Here is a 12,851-nt window from a genome sequence, read left to right as displayed (position 1 = left end):
TCACATTTTTTATTAAATATTTTTATATAATATATTAAAATTCACATCATTATAACTTTGATATAAAAATTAAATTTGATCACATCTTTGATAGGGACCAAATTGGTTAATGTTAACAAAAATTGAGACTAAATTGAACAAAAATAACAAATATAGGGACCAAATTGAATATAGAACATTGACTTTGACACGCGACACACTACTGGGTTGACATGTGGACATTTAAATTTTTAAAAAAAAAATTCAAAAAAACCACGAAGTGACACGTGACACGCTACTGGGTTGACACATGTACATTTTAAAAAAATTTAAGAAAAACTTCAAAAAAAATTTAGAAAATAAAAAAAAATTCAAAAAAATAAAATAAAAAATTTTAAAAAATCACGAAGTGACACGTGGCAGTCACTGTTTATGGTCGTTAATGATTTAAACGGTGTTAGCAAAAAAAGACCCAATTGAACAAAATTGAGGAAAATTAGGACCTATTTGAACACAAAACCAAAATTAGGACTTATTTGAAAAAACTTGACAAAAATTGGGACTATAAAGGTATTTTAACCTAAAATTTACAAACAAAGAAATTTGGTGGAATAATTTCAGATTATCTACGAATTTTATCGATAAATATTTTTCATCAGTAATTAAAATTCTAATTTAGCAAGGGATAATATGAACATATTTATTTTTATAGATAAAATCCGTTACTAAATGTTATTTTACCAATAAATTTATGTTCATATATAAAATTTTCGTTAGCAATTAAAGAATTTTTTGTAATATGATATCGGTTAAAAGGACTATAACAAAAATGAATTGAGAAATTATTTTGACCTACATCAATAAATAAATAATTTCAAGAACTAAAAAGTAATTGATATAAATTTTAACTAAAAAAACTTTGTAACATCCCAATTTTAGCAGCTTAAAACTAATAAAATTAGGAAGTTTCATCATAGTTCCAAAATAGATAGGCCGGTGTACACAATATATTAATACAATCTTACAAAAAATGTGACTATAAAAATATATCACTTATACACTCAAACTAAACTAATAAACTTTATATTTAAACTGACCACTGCAAAAGCTTCCACTAGAAACCTCTTCCTCAACCTAAAACGATGGCTCTTCATCCTTCAGAAGTGCCTTTGATGCTGCAACCACATCTGCTCCCACCGAAAAAGGTGATCATCGCAAAAGGAAAACATACAACACGAGACAGACACAGAGAAAGCAATGGTAAGCTAATCTGATTAAAGGAATCATACAATTCAATTATAAACATAAATCATGCAATCTCTCTCATTTTCACCAGAATCACATAAACCACCACAAACACAAATGCAGATATATTACTCTAGACTCGATATCCGGATTATGTAAGCGACATTGGATCTCTTGGTGGTGTGCACCTGTGACGGTTCCCAAACTCTGCAGAGTTTGGGCACAAGGGGTTATCACCCAACTACTCCCAGGGTAAGTCCCCTTCGCGTCTAAGACTGATCGAGTCCAAAGACTAGGATCTCTTGCTACTCCACACGACATAATCCATTATGCTCTACATGAGCCTGAATGGTTATTGGAGCGTCAGGATACCAACCAAAACTGAGTCTTTATGTCCTTACATACACTAAACATTCCTCTTAGAATTTCCCTTGAAATTCTAGTTCACCCACATCTTCTCATATTCCAACTTCATGGAATTTCACGACACATATTACCAGTCATAACAATTCATGCATATCACAACTAAGTTCACATTTTAACATTTAAACATAGCTTAATCCATAAGAAACAGAGAAATAACACTCAGTTGTAGAGGTTTTCGCCCAGGCGAAAGGGCTCTCTCGCTTAGGCGAGTCATTCTCGCCTGAGTGAGGCTTGAAACAGAGAACAACTCAAACTCTGGGCGAATTCTTGCTCAGGATAAGCTGTCTCGCTTAGACGAAGCGAGACTGACTCGCATAGGCGAGATCTCGCGCAGAGATAGGGGATGAGTTTTTGGTGTTTTCGCTCAGGCAAGAGTTGCTCGTTTATGCGAAAATACCAGATTCACAATCTGTTCTCACATGCAACAGTCCAGAATCACGCACAAATTCAATCATACAATCAATTTCTCAATTCAAGCACTTAATTCATACCCAATCATGTAATCAAAAGCACCAGAAGGATTTTCATGCGAAATCAAAGAAAACAGATAGCTTCCCTTACCTGTTATCCTGCTTAGACAACTTTATAAACGTCAACGCCTTAAAAACGTCAACGCCTCTAACTCCACAGGATGCTCTATCTACACATAGAAACATCACAAGAACGATCAGGACATACCGTTTTGATCACTGACCAGCAAAGACTTATACTGATGATTAAAACATTGTATACAAGCGGAAGAAGGCTCGCATGCAATACAAAACAGAAAAAAACTAAAAAAGAAGTCAAAAACTCAACTTACGCGAACGAAGAACTGATCAGTCCAATTTGAAGAGCTCGCCGAGAGGATCAATCCTACGATCTCGGTTCTTCAATCAGACGATCGACAAAAGCTCTAGAGAGAAGTCAGAGAACTCTGGAAAAGTGGTTTCTAGAGAGAAAGTGTGTTTTAAAATAAAGAAACTCGTTTATAACAATTCTATTTATACTAAACCTTTTTAATATTAAAATAATCGAGTATCACTATTTTTAAACCACTATCATTTTTAAAACGCCATTTTTTAGGGTATTATAAACTCCACCTAAAAAAATAGTCTTATTGGTATATGGTGTCCATAAAAAGAAAGCTCATCTAACATTTAAAAATATATCGGCCAATATTGTTTAAAAAAATATCTTAATTCACATTAATCGAAAAATAAGCATGACCTATACTCTAATCGATCTTCGGTGAAAACAAACCTGATTATCACCAATTGAAAATAATATTTATTGATATTAACTATAATAATTATGTTTAATACTGATCGGAAAATATAATTATCTTGAAAAAAACTCGTCAGTTTTAAAAAAAATATTAACTTATATTAATGAAAAAAAAATTGAAATAATGATTGAAAATAATCATAATTAATTTTAACATGGAAAGAAAACTCTTTATGTAAGACCCGAGAAAATTAAATAGTTATTTAAATAATTATTTAATTATGGCGTGTAATAGAAATATTTAAAGCAATTAATGTGTGGAGCTATGACATTGAAAAGTACTAGCTCAATTGGTTGAGAGTACTTTATTGTGTGTGAGGACTTGGGTTCAAGTCCTATGTGTGCCATTTGCATGTTAATTAATTATGAATTTTTAAGTTATATATTTTAAAGAGTGATGTGATCACATAACCTTAAAATCTAAAAAGTTATCACAATTGTGAATTGGTTGAATTGGTTGTGGATTTGCTTTGTGATTGTAGGGATGTGAGTTCAAACTTTGTTGAGAACTAAATAATTTCTTTTTGCCAATTTTTCCTTTGGCATGAATGTGAAAGGGTTAGAAACCTAGCAGCCAATGGAGAGGTAACCTAAGGGCTGAAAAACACTGGGTTAATTAAACATTGATTAGCCTTAGTCTAATTTTTTTTATTAAAATTCGTGTAAGGCACTAAAAAGGGTAATTAAGAGAGAGTAATTGTGAGAGAGGAAAAGAGATTAGAGGAAAGAGGCTGAGAGTTGAGTGTAAGGGTTTGGGAGGAGGTTTCTGAGGCAATTGGCATGGTGCAGAGCAAGGGGTTGAGAACAAACCATTGTTAGAGTGCAAGCAAAGGACAAGGGTGTTTTTGGGTTAAAGTCACGTTAAATCTGAGTTTGGAGCGAGGATCAGAGGTAAGGGGAGTTGTTTTGATGCTTTTTGATTCGTGCTAAATGTACTGTGTTGGTATAAATCGGGTTTCATGAACCTACATATTGAATTATGTTGTTTTCGCGAAATTCTGGGCTCTTTGTCCAGAAACCGCCTGGCGGGCATGCAGGTGCCGCCAGGCGGCACATCAGTATAACCCAGTTCTGGGTTTTGTTTCGAGTTGCCTGGCGGTGAGTTGAATTCCGCCAGGCGGTGTGCTAGGTTTGTTGATCTTTTGCTTTGCCTTCAGAAATTTCATCATGTGTTGAGGTTCCATTTGATATTTTTGCCTTATTTGATGATTGATTATACTGATACGATGTCTCTACGAGTGGTTAGAATTTAGGTTGCGATTGCGAGACCTAGGGGTTCAAGTAAGTGTGTGAAGGGTTCTGAATTATCAAAAGCTTGATACCAATGATGCATTTATTTGATTTGGTATGTGATTATGGAGTGGTTTAGTGGTATAAAATGATCGGGTTTCGCGAGAGTAATGGGTGGTGATGGATGGAACAGTAGAAGAGAAGAAGTGAGTTCGCAGGAGCAAGAAATCTAGGATTTTATTAGACACTGACGTGCCGCCTAGCGGCATCTTATTGGCCGCCAGGTGATGGCCACTGGAAAGCTTCACACTGAGAAGTCTAGTGCAGTGGCGGTGAGAGGAATTATGGGTGAGATGGTTTCGGAGAGAAGTTAGCTTGAATGAGGGTAATATAGAGGAATAGAAAGCGATTATGCCTATATCCCGGGTAATGAATTGGTGTGTGCAAATGGGGTGCCAAGTGGTCTAATAGGTAATAAACATGATGGTAGATTAATAGTCTGATGTTAGAAAAGACTGATAGCATTGATCGATAGTGTTAGACAAGAATGATAGATAAGTTAGAATTATGAATTTCAATGGGTTGCACAAATGGAAATTGGAAAGAGTTGTTGGGTAATGGAAGAGTGCTCGATCCATTGGGTAAATATAGGATTAATACTGATAAGCTTAATTGGGTAACAGAAATGAGTGGAATTGGGTTTCGCTATTGGTAAACTGAGACATGATGTAATTTACATAAGTGTAGGTGAACCCTAATGGAAAGGGTTAAAATGATAGTGTTGGGTTATAGAGAAACCAAATCCAGTTGAAGTCGATGGGAAATCAGAATCAGGTACTGAAACATGAGTGAACAATGTACCATAGAGTAATCTGGATCATAGAGTCAACCCAATTGTGTGTCAAAACCTATAGCATAATGCTTCTGGTATGGCGCCTGGCGGATCACTGATCCCGCCAGGCAATAGGAGCAGTAGGGAGGAGATCTGCATTGCGTGGCGCTTGGCGCAAAGGTATGCTCGCCAGGCAGTGGTTGAAATACAGTGACACTGGAAGGGCGCTGGCGCCTGGCGGCGGGCAGGTACCGCCAGGCGATCTGGGCTTGTGTCGCCTAGCGGCGCTGGGTACTGCGCCAGGCAATGTCGCTGCAGGTTATGACTTGTGTGCGTTGATTTTAATTGACAATGATGCTACACTTGGATCGGGAGATGCTGTGCCATGAGTGGGTAGGTTCATGGATGGTGGTTAACATGTGATGATATGAACGGGGAGGTTCATATCCAGCTACTCTCACGTGAGGATACGAGCGAGGTAGGTTCGTATGTTCCGTGCTCACGGTTGAGAGATGCCACGTGTGGGGAGGTACGGGGCTGGTGGATCACATGTGTTGGACTACGGGCGGGCAGGTCCGTAGAGCAGGACTACGAGCGGGGAGGTTCGTAGAGGCAGGACTACGAGCGGGCAGGTTCGTGTGAGCATCATATTCCCTAGTCCAAGGCTATCCATTTGTATGATTTGAAGGCTGAAAAGCCTTGGGGTTAAGGTCTTGGCCAAGAACTATGTAGACTAAATAAGTTGGGTGTGTAATTTATCTTATGTATTATATATCTGTTATTTTATTTTTCTCAGCTCACCCTTTCTGTGTGTGTATGGCGATGATCGTGTGATTCGTTACACGGGAGCAGATGTTGATACAGGTGGTGTTGGGGATGTCCAGGCGACGGAGTGAGGGCTAGTTTTGGAAGTAGAGCTAGGGTTTTTCTCATATGTACTTTATCATGCTTTTATTTACAAACACGAATCTTGAGAACTTGTAACACTTTAATGTTTAAGTTATGAGTTGTGGTGCATGTTTTCATAAATTTAAATTTTCCTGCGTTGGGATTTTTATCGAGACGACTTTTGATATAATTTGTTTCTTTTATTTTTTAAGTAATATTCCTTAGGGATGTTACATTATATATAATTAATTTATAAACATATTTCAACAGACTAGACCAAAATTCTGGTGCTAAATTTACCAATTGATTTTACCAACAAAATTTTCATCGGTAATCAAAATTTTATTTTGTCGACATGCACTAAGAAATTAATTAATAAACATATTTTGTTAGATTGAGTGGAAAATTTGATGTCCAATTTAGAGATAAATTTTTTGTCATTAACCACAATTTTATTTTACCAGTGAATCTTTGTTCATAATTTTAAGAAATTCAATTACCGACAGATTTACTAACAAATTTTATAGTGTCATTTTAGTGATAGAATTTACAAACAAAAAAATTTGCCGAAATAATTTTAGATTATCTACGAATTTTATCGATGAATATTTTTCATCAATAATTAAAATTCTAATTTAGCAAGGGATAATATAAACATATTTATTTTTATAGATGAAATCTGTTACTAAATATTATTTTACCAACAAATCTATGTCCAGTTATAAAATTTTCGTTAGTAATTAAAGAATTTTTTGTGATATAATATCGGTTAAAATGACTATGAGAAATAATTTTGACCTACATCGATAAATAAATAATTTCAAGAACTAAAAGGTAATTGATATAAATGTTAACTTAAAAAAACTCTACCTAAAAAAAAAATCTTATTGGTATCTGGTGTCCATAAAAAGATAGCTCATCTAACATTTGTTGAAAATATATTGGCCAATATTGTTTAAAAAAAATCTTAATTCACATTAATAAAGAAATAAGCATCACCTATACTCTCATCGATGTTCGGCGAAACAAACCTGATTATCATCAATTTGAAAATAATATTTATTGGTATTAACAATAATAATTATGTTTAATACAGATTGGAAAATATAATTATCTTGAAAAAAACTCGTCAGTTTAAAAAAATAATTAACTTATATTAACGAAAAAAAGAAATTGAAATAATGACTGAAAATAATCATAATTAATTTTAACTTGGAAAGAAAAATCTATCAATAAAAAACTAATATCAAGACAATGGTGTTAAACTAGAAAGAAAAATAAAATAAAAAAAGACATAGATTTGATAGGAAAAAATAAAAAAAAAAAATTCAAAATCTTATTTAAAATTTTAAATAATCAAATCTTTCTAATTTCAATTTACTTTAAAACTCTTTATCGTCATAAAAGATTTTAAATTTTTTAATTAAAATGAAAGACTTTTTTTTTTTTTAAGTTTCTCATTTAAACACAAAATGAAGGAGAAAATAAAATGTTTTTGAACAGCGATGTGAATGATCCATGGATGCAGGGGCAAGCAATGAGATGAGAGTTTCTCATTTTCCAATTTTACATTTTTAAGGTCAAACCATCAATTAAAAAAAAATCCTATAAAAAATCATGCATGATGTATTAGCCTTAAATACATCATTTTTGTCTTGTATATGCTAAAAAATTGCATCTGCTTTAGTAGGTTAATTTATATTAATACACATGTTAGCAAAACCTTTGGGTCTCTATAAAATATGAAATTAGTGAAAGTAATATTTGAAAGACAAAAATAATATGTCAATTAATTTTTAACGAGTTAAAAGATCAATTAATTTAGTTTTGAGAAAACGTGATAGAAAATTATTCTTTGTAGTGCAAAATTGATGTTCTATAATTATATGTACAACAAATGTTTCAAATAAAAACAACTCTTAATATGAACAACCGTTGTAACAATCAAATTAACACTAAAAATAAGAAAGAATCAGATCAAAACCAAATTAAAATTAATTCGTGGATAGTTCTTTTCATCTTGATATTTTGTTTTGCTAACATGAAAACAAGTATAAAAATAAGTGTAATTGTATCAGAGGAGGGAAAGGGAAAGAGAAGAAAGACACAATTTTCTTGATCTTATCCCTTTACAATTTTTAATCTTAATTTAATAATTATAATTGTTTGTTCTAATTTATCATTTTAAGATTTTTTTTTCATTTAAAACATTCATTTAATTACATATTCAATAAATATATATAAAAGGTAATATTTATCAAGGGTTAAATTGTAGTTTTATATGATTTTTTTTTCAAATTTTGTTAAAATGGGATAATAAAAAAATCAGTTATTTAAATTTTAGTATATCTAAAAAATATATTATGTTAATTTGATATATAAATAATTTTATATTAATATCTATTTGTATATACTGATTTAGGAAAGAATAATCCGATTGAATATTAATGTATTAAAATTAGCGATTTCTTTATTCTTTTCCGGAAAGTTTCAAATTAAAAAGTAAAAGCCTTTGGGAAACGGGCTATTTGCAAGCCCACCCTATTTGGGCCATTTAGGCCAAGGAGCTACAGGCCCAATCGGGGGCTTCTCCATTTCGAAGCCACGCACGGTCTCATTTCTCTGTGAGACTCGAACAGCATCGTGTTTGGAGACATTGGGGGAGAGTGAGATCGTAAGTGAAGATGTTTCTACGTGCGGTGGCGCGGCCGTTGATGGCGAAGGTTAAGGCTTCCACGGGGATCGTGGGGCTGGAGGTGGTGCCGAACGCGAGGGAGGTGCTGATCGGACTCTACAGCAAGACGCTGAAGGAGATCCAGAAGGTTCCAGAAGACGAGGGTTACCGCAAGGCGGTGGAGAGCTTCACGAAACACCGGTTGGGCGTGTGCAAAGAGGAGGAGGACTGGGAAGCCATCGAGAAACGGCTCGGTTGCGGCCAGGTCGAGGAACTCATCGAAGAGGCTCAGGATGAGCTCAAGCTCATTTCCTATATGATCGGTATTCTCCATTGCTTCTTCCTTTTAATTTAATTTTCTTTAAATATTTTGTTATGAATTTCCCGTTGAGTGGTTTGGTGGATGATCCTGTGTGGGTTGTGAAATCAATTAATCTAATGGTAGAGTAATCTGGATTCGACTTTTGTATATTTTCTTTTGTCGGTTTTAATTGGCCATTTCAATTTCGTCGTGATCCTTGATATTGCATAGAATTGCTAAAAATGCGGCTTTTGCGGTAGCAAATGTGGTCGTGCAACTGATGAATTTCTTAGGTTTAGTTAAAATTTTTGTTCTATGAAATGACCGCTGGCAGCTCATCTAAGGTTACTGTTGATTTTTGTGATAAGAGTATGACCATACTAAATCCTTTGGACTTGTATTATTCTCACAGTTTCTGATTAGGATCTTCAACTTGTGTTAAAACCTTTGCATTGCTTTACAGATTTTCAAATACTTGTTCAAACATTATCATCAGTGACATTTTAATAGTAATTGTGCTGTGTTATGCTATCCTGCTCAAACATTTTGGATTGAGTCAGAGATACGATAAAGATAGTAAATGCAATATGAAAGTCAGTTTGTTCTCCATCAGTCATGTTTATCACCAACATTATGCAAAATTCCGTAACATAGCTCTATCAAAGCCGTCTATGCTATACATTATGCTCTCTCCCAGGCCAATCAGAGTTTGAACTACATGAAGGGGAGCAAAACTCCTTTGAATATATATTCTCCTGTACATACAATTTTCTAACAAATACATTTTCAAGCCTAGCAATTGTTCTGCAACCACTTCCTCATTTTTGTTACTTTTCACTGCCCATGAGAATTTTTTAGCCTGTTCAAACTATGAATGTGTAGTTACATCTTGTGAGCATTCCATTTTTTTATCCACAAGCTGTACCTATTGTGCACAATATTTATGAATATCTGTACAATGCCGAATTTGAAAATTTACCAATCAAGTGCAGTTTGGAATGGTTAATTTTTTTTAAAAATTACAAAGGTGGGTACCTTCGTACTTTTTAAAAATTTACCCATTTTGGTAATTTTGTTTCCAAATTGCACCAATATAGTAAAAATCCCGCCAAAGTCATGGGTAATACTTAAATAATTCATAATACATTTACAGAATATTAATTGTATTGGGTAGAGTTCAAGCATTAACTTTGGGGCATTTTTTTCAAATGTAATGCAATCTTAACTGGATGAAAGAAAGTTGACAGGAAAGAGAATCTTATATCATTGCAAAATTTGGGAGGGGGTAGTGATAAGTGGAAGGGAGATACTTTACCTTAGCTGAGCTTTTTCTTCCTAGGAAATTGCACTAAGTTTCATTTCTGTGTAAGAATAATTAGCTATTGATTGCAAAGGATGAATATACTTGAAATAAGGAAAAAAATCCTCTAGTTTCATATAAACGTTTGAACTTTTGTTAGAGACTGATCAATTTTCGGTTGATTTTGTTGCTTAAAAGTGGATGAGTCAAATTATTGTGTGGAACAAAGTTGCATGTACATTTCATCTCCTGATTTACTTATCCCATTATGATATATTATAGGGTCACTATATCCTCTGTTATCCTTTAACCTATTTATGTGAGTCTTCAGCAATTGTAGTATTGGTAAATGATAATTAGCAACCAATCATTGTCATTCATCATCTGTTGCATAAAAAAATATTTTATTTCCTAGGCTGGTCATGGTTGTAAACTATTTCCTACACAACTTGTAAACTATAAGAGCATTTAGTATATAATGCAGCTTGGTCAATATTGGTTTTGATGGCCCTGAATATATTTTACTTAAGATCTTGTGCATGAGAAATTCCTTAATTTTTAAGCATCTAAACTTATGGTCTATATAGCTTACAAATCTAAGTGGTAGTTAGCCTTGATTTTTTTGTACATGGTTATTGAATTGAGATTTGAATCGTGATTATTTTGTTACAAAAATTTTTGTATGTCTTGGTGTGACAACTTGGTCTGGAATAGGTTGAGTAGTAATTTTAGTGCTCTTTGTCCACATGTGTATACTGTGTATATGAATGGGGATTTTACCTTGGTTAGGGTATTTTGAATTTTGCTAATCCAGGTTGAGTTTTATTCACATTATGAATTTGGCAGTTGTTGGCTTTTCCTTTTATCACAGATGCAGCCTAGTTCCAAAGTCATTTGTTATTTCTTGACAATGGTTTTAACTTTGACTCTTCCTTGCTTTAATGCAAAGCTACATTTTTTCGGTATCTCCTAATTTTTGCTGTTTGATAATCATTCTTCTCACTATATAACAAAAATTAACTTGCCGTTTCAAGTTTCATTATTTTTACTTTAAACCAGACATTGAACTAAAATTTTCATCATGGAATAATGAAAAAGTATAATTATTTTGGAATTCTTTGACAACATTGTTTTTACTCTTATTCAAATTTTGAGAATGGGAACCCAAGTAAAAACAAAATAACATTTTTGCAAGTAAAAGTGAATACGAAAAAATATGTTCTGCATTCAAACAAAATAAGAATTCGAAAGGGTATTCAGCGTGACAGAGACTAAATTGATAGTTTAAACTTAAAAGGATCAATTTAATGAGATTTTTACATATAGAGACCAAATTTAGAACTCACAACATATATATATATATATATATATATATATATATATATATATATATATATATATATATATATATATGGATTAAATTATACGTTTAACCTATCTATAAAAGGCAATTGTTATATGCGTACTTTGAAATGTTTTTGCATGAATAATTAGAAATATGATTGTCATATATTGAATGTATATTTTGGAATGCAGAGTGGGAACCGTGGGGTGTTCCAGATGATTATGAATGTGAGGTGATTGAGAATGATGCACCAGTTCCTAAGCATGTTCCTCTCCACCGACCACCTCCTCTCCCTACAGAATTTCACAAGACACTAGAGACACTTTCGTCGCAATCAGGAAAAGATACTCCTCCTGCTACCTCTACTGAATCACCGTCCAAGACATGATTTGCACCCACTTTAGATCTTTGGTTGATCAATTTGACCATATTTTTCTTTTCTATGTTGAACTGTTGTAGTTTGCATGAACTATTTTCAGACTTGAAGCAGTTTTTTTTGGTAGAAAAGCTGAGCTTCTAAATAACTTGAATGGTTTGGAATAACAATTGTTTCTTGTTTCAATTTACAAGTAAATAATATTATGCATGGAATAATTTTGTTCACAGATTCTTAATTAATATTTTATTTATTTATCTGGATTACACCACTGTCGAATTTGTCTACATAAATAAAGTGAAGTACTATTCCAGTGAGTCCGCTGGACGGTTTCTTTCTCCAAATACGTTGAAACTGCATAATTAACATTTTGTCTCGTTGACCTTCTTCCACACTGAAATTTCAAGGATTCTGTTTGGTCTATCAAAATTTTCCCATCTGAATCACACACTTACCATTACTTTATTTTTCATATGCTCAGGGATACATATCCCATTTATAACATTAAATGGCCCAGTCAGAATATTAGCTTTTCAAAAGTTTGCTTAATCACACATGAAGATGATGATAAGAAGTCATGTCAGGAGTAAGTTAGAAATCCTGCATTCTATCATCAACCTCTCCAACATTCTACTTTTGCTCTGTAAACACTATTCTTTTAGGGGTGCGAAGGGATCACAAAGTTCAGATTTCTTGGTTTTAAAACATCCCAAATTTAATATAAATTTCCATTATTATATACATTATGCGATGTTTGTTTGACATAACTCTCACATCCTTGGCAATATATTTCTCTACTTTACTTTCTATTCTCAACTCTGAACTTATTCTATAATTTCATTTGCAACACACCCTTATTTTATATTCAATATTTAAGATGTCTTGAATTTAAAATGACTATTTTTCATTTTACTTTTTGATCAACTATATGTATATAGTAAATATTTAATCTTTATAAATAAGTTTAAAACGGTGGTCATCACGTTATA

The 12,851-nt window shown here is 33.1% G+C and overlaps 1 protein-coding gene across 1 annotated transcript; it reads left to right on the top strand.

Moving 5' to 3' along the window:
- Positions 1-8,428: 8,428 nt before the first annotated feature.
- LOC114182627 (probable NADH dehydrogenase [ubiquinone] 1 alpha subcomplex subunit 5, mitochondrial) lies at positions 8,429-12,089 on the top strand. The gene is made up of 2 exons (XM_028069529.1): positions 8,429-8,863; positions 11,678-12,089. The coding sequence occupies exons 1-2, from the start codon at positions 8,551-8,553 to the stop codon at positions 11,872-11,874; spliced, it is 510 nt and encodes a 169-aa protein (XP_027925330.1). The 5' UTR covers positions 8,429-8,550; the 3' UTR covers positions 11,875-12,089.
- Positions 12,090-12,851: the final 762 nt, after the last annotated feature.

This window comes from Vigna unguiculata, chromosome 4 (assembly GCF_004118075.2).
Source record: "Vigna unguiculata cultivar IT97K-499-35 chromosome 4, ASM411807v1, whole genome shotgun sequence".
In the NCBI taxonomy this organism is placed as follows: Eukaryota; Viridiplantae; Streptophyta; class Magnoliopsida; order Fabales; family Fabaceae; genus Vigna; species Vigna unguiculata.
The sequence above is the reverse complement of the archived record's forward strand: the minus strand, read 5'-3'. Positions and strand labels throughout refer to the sequence as shown.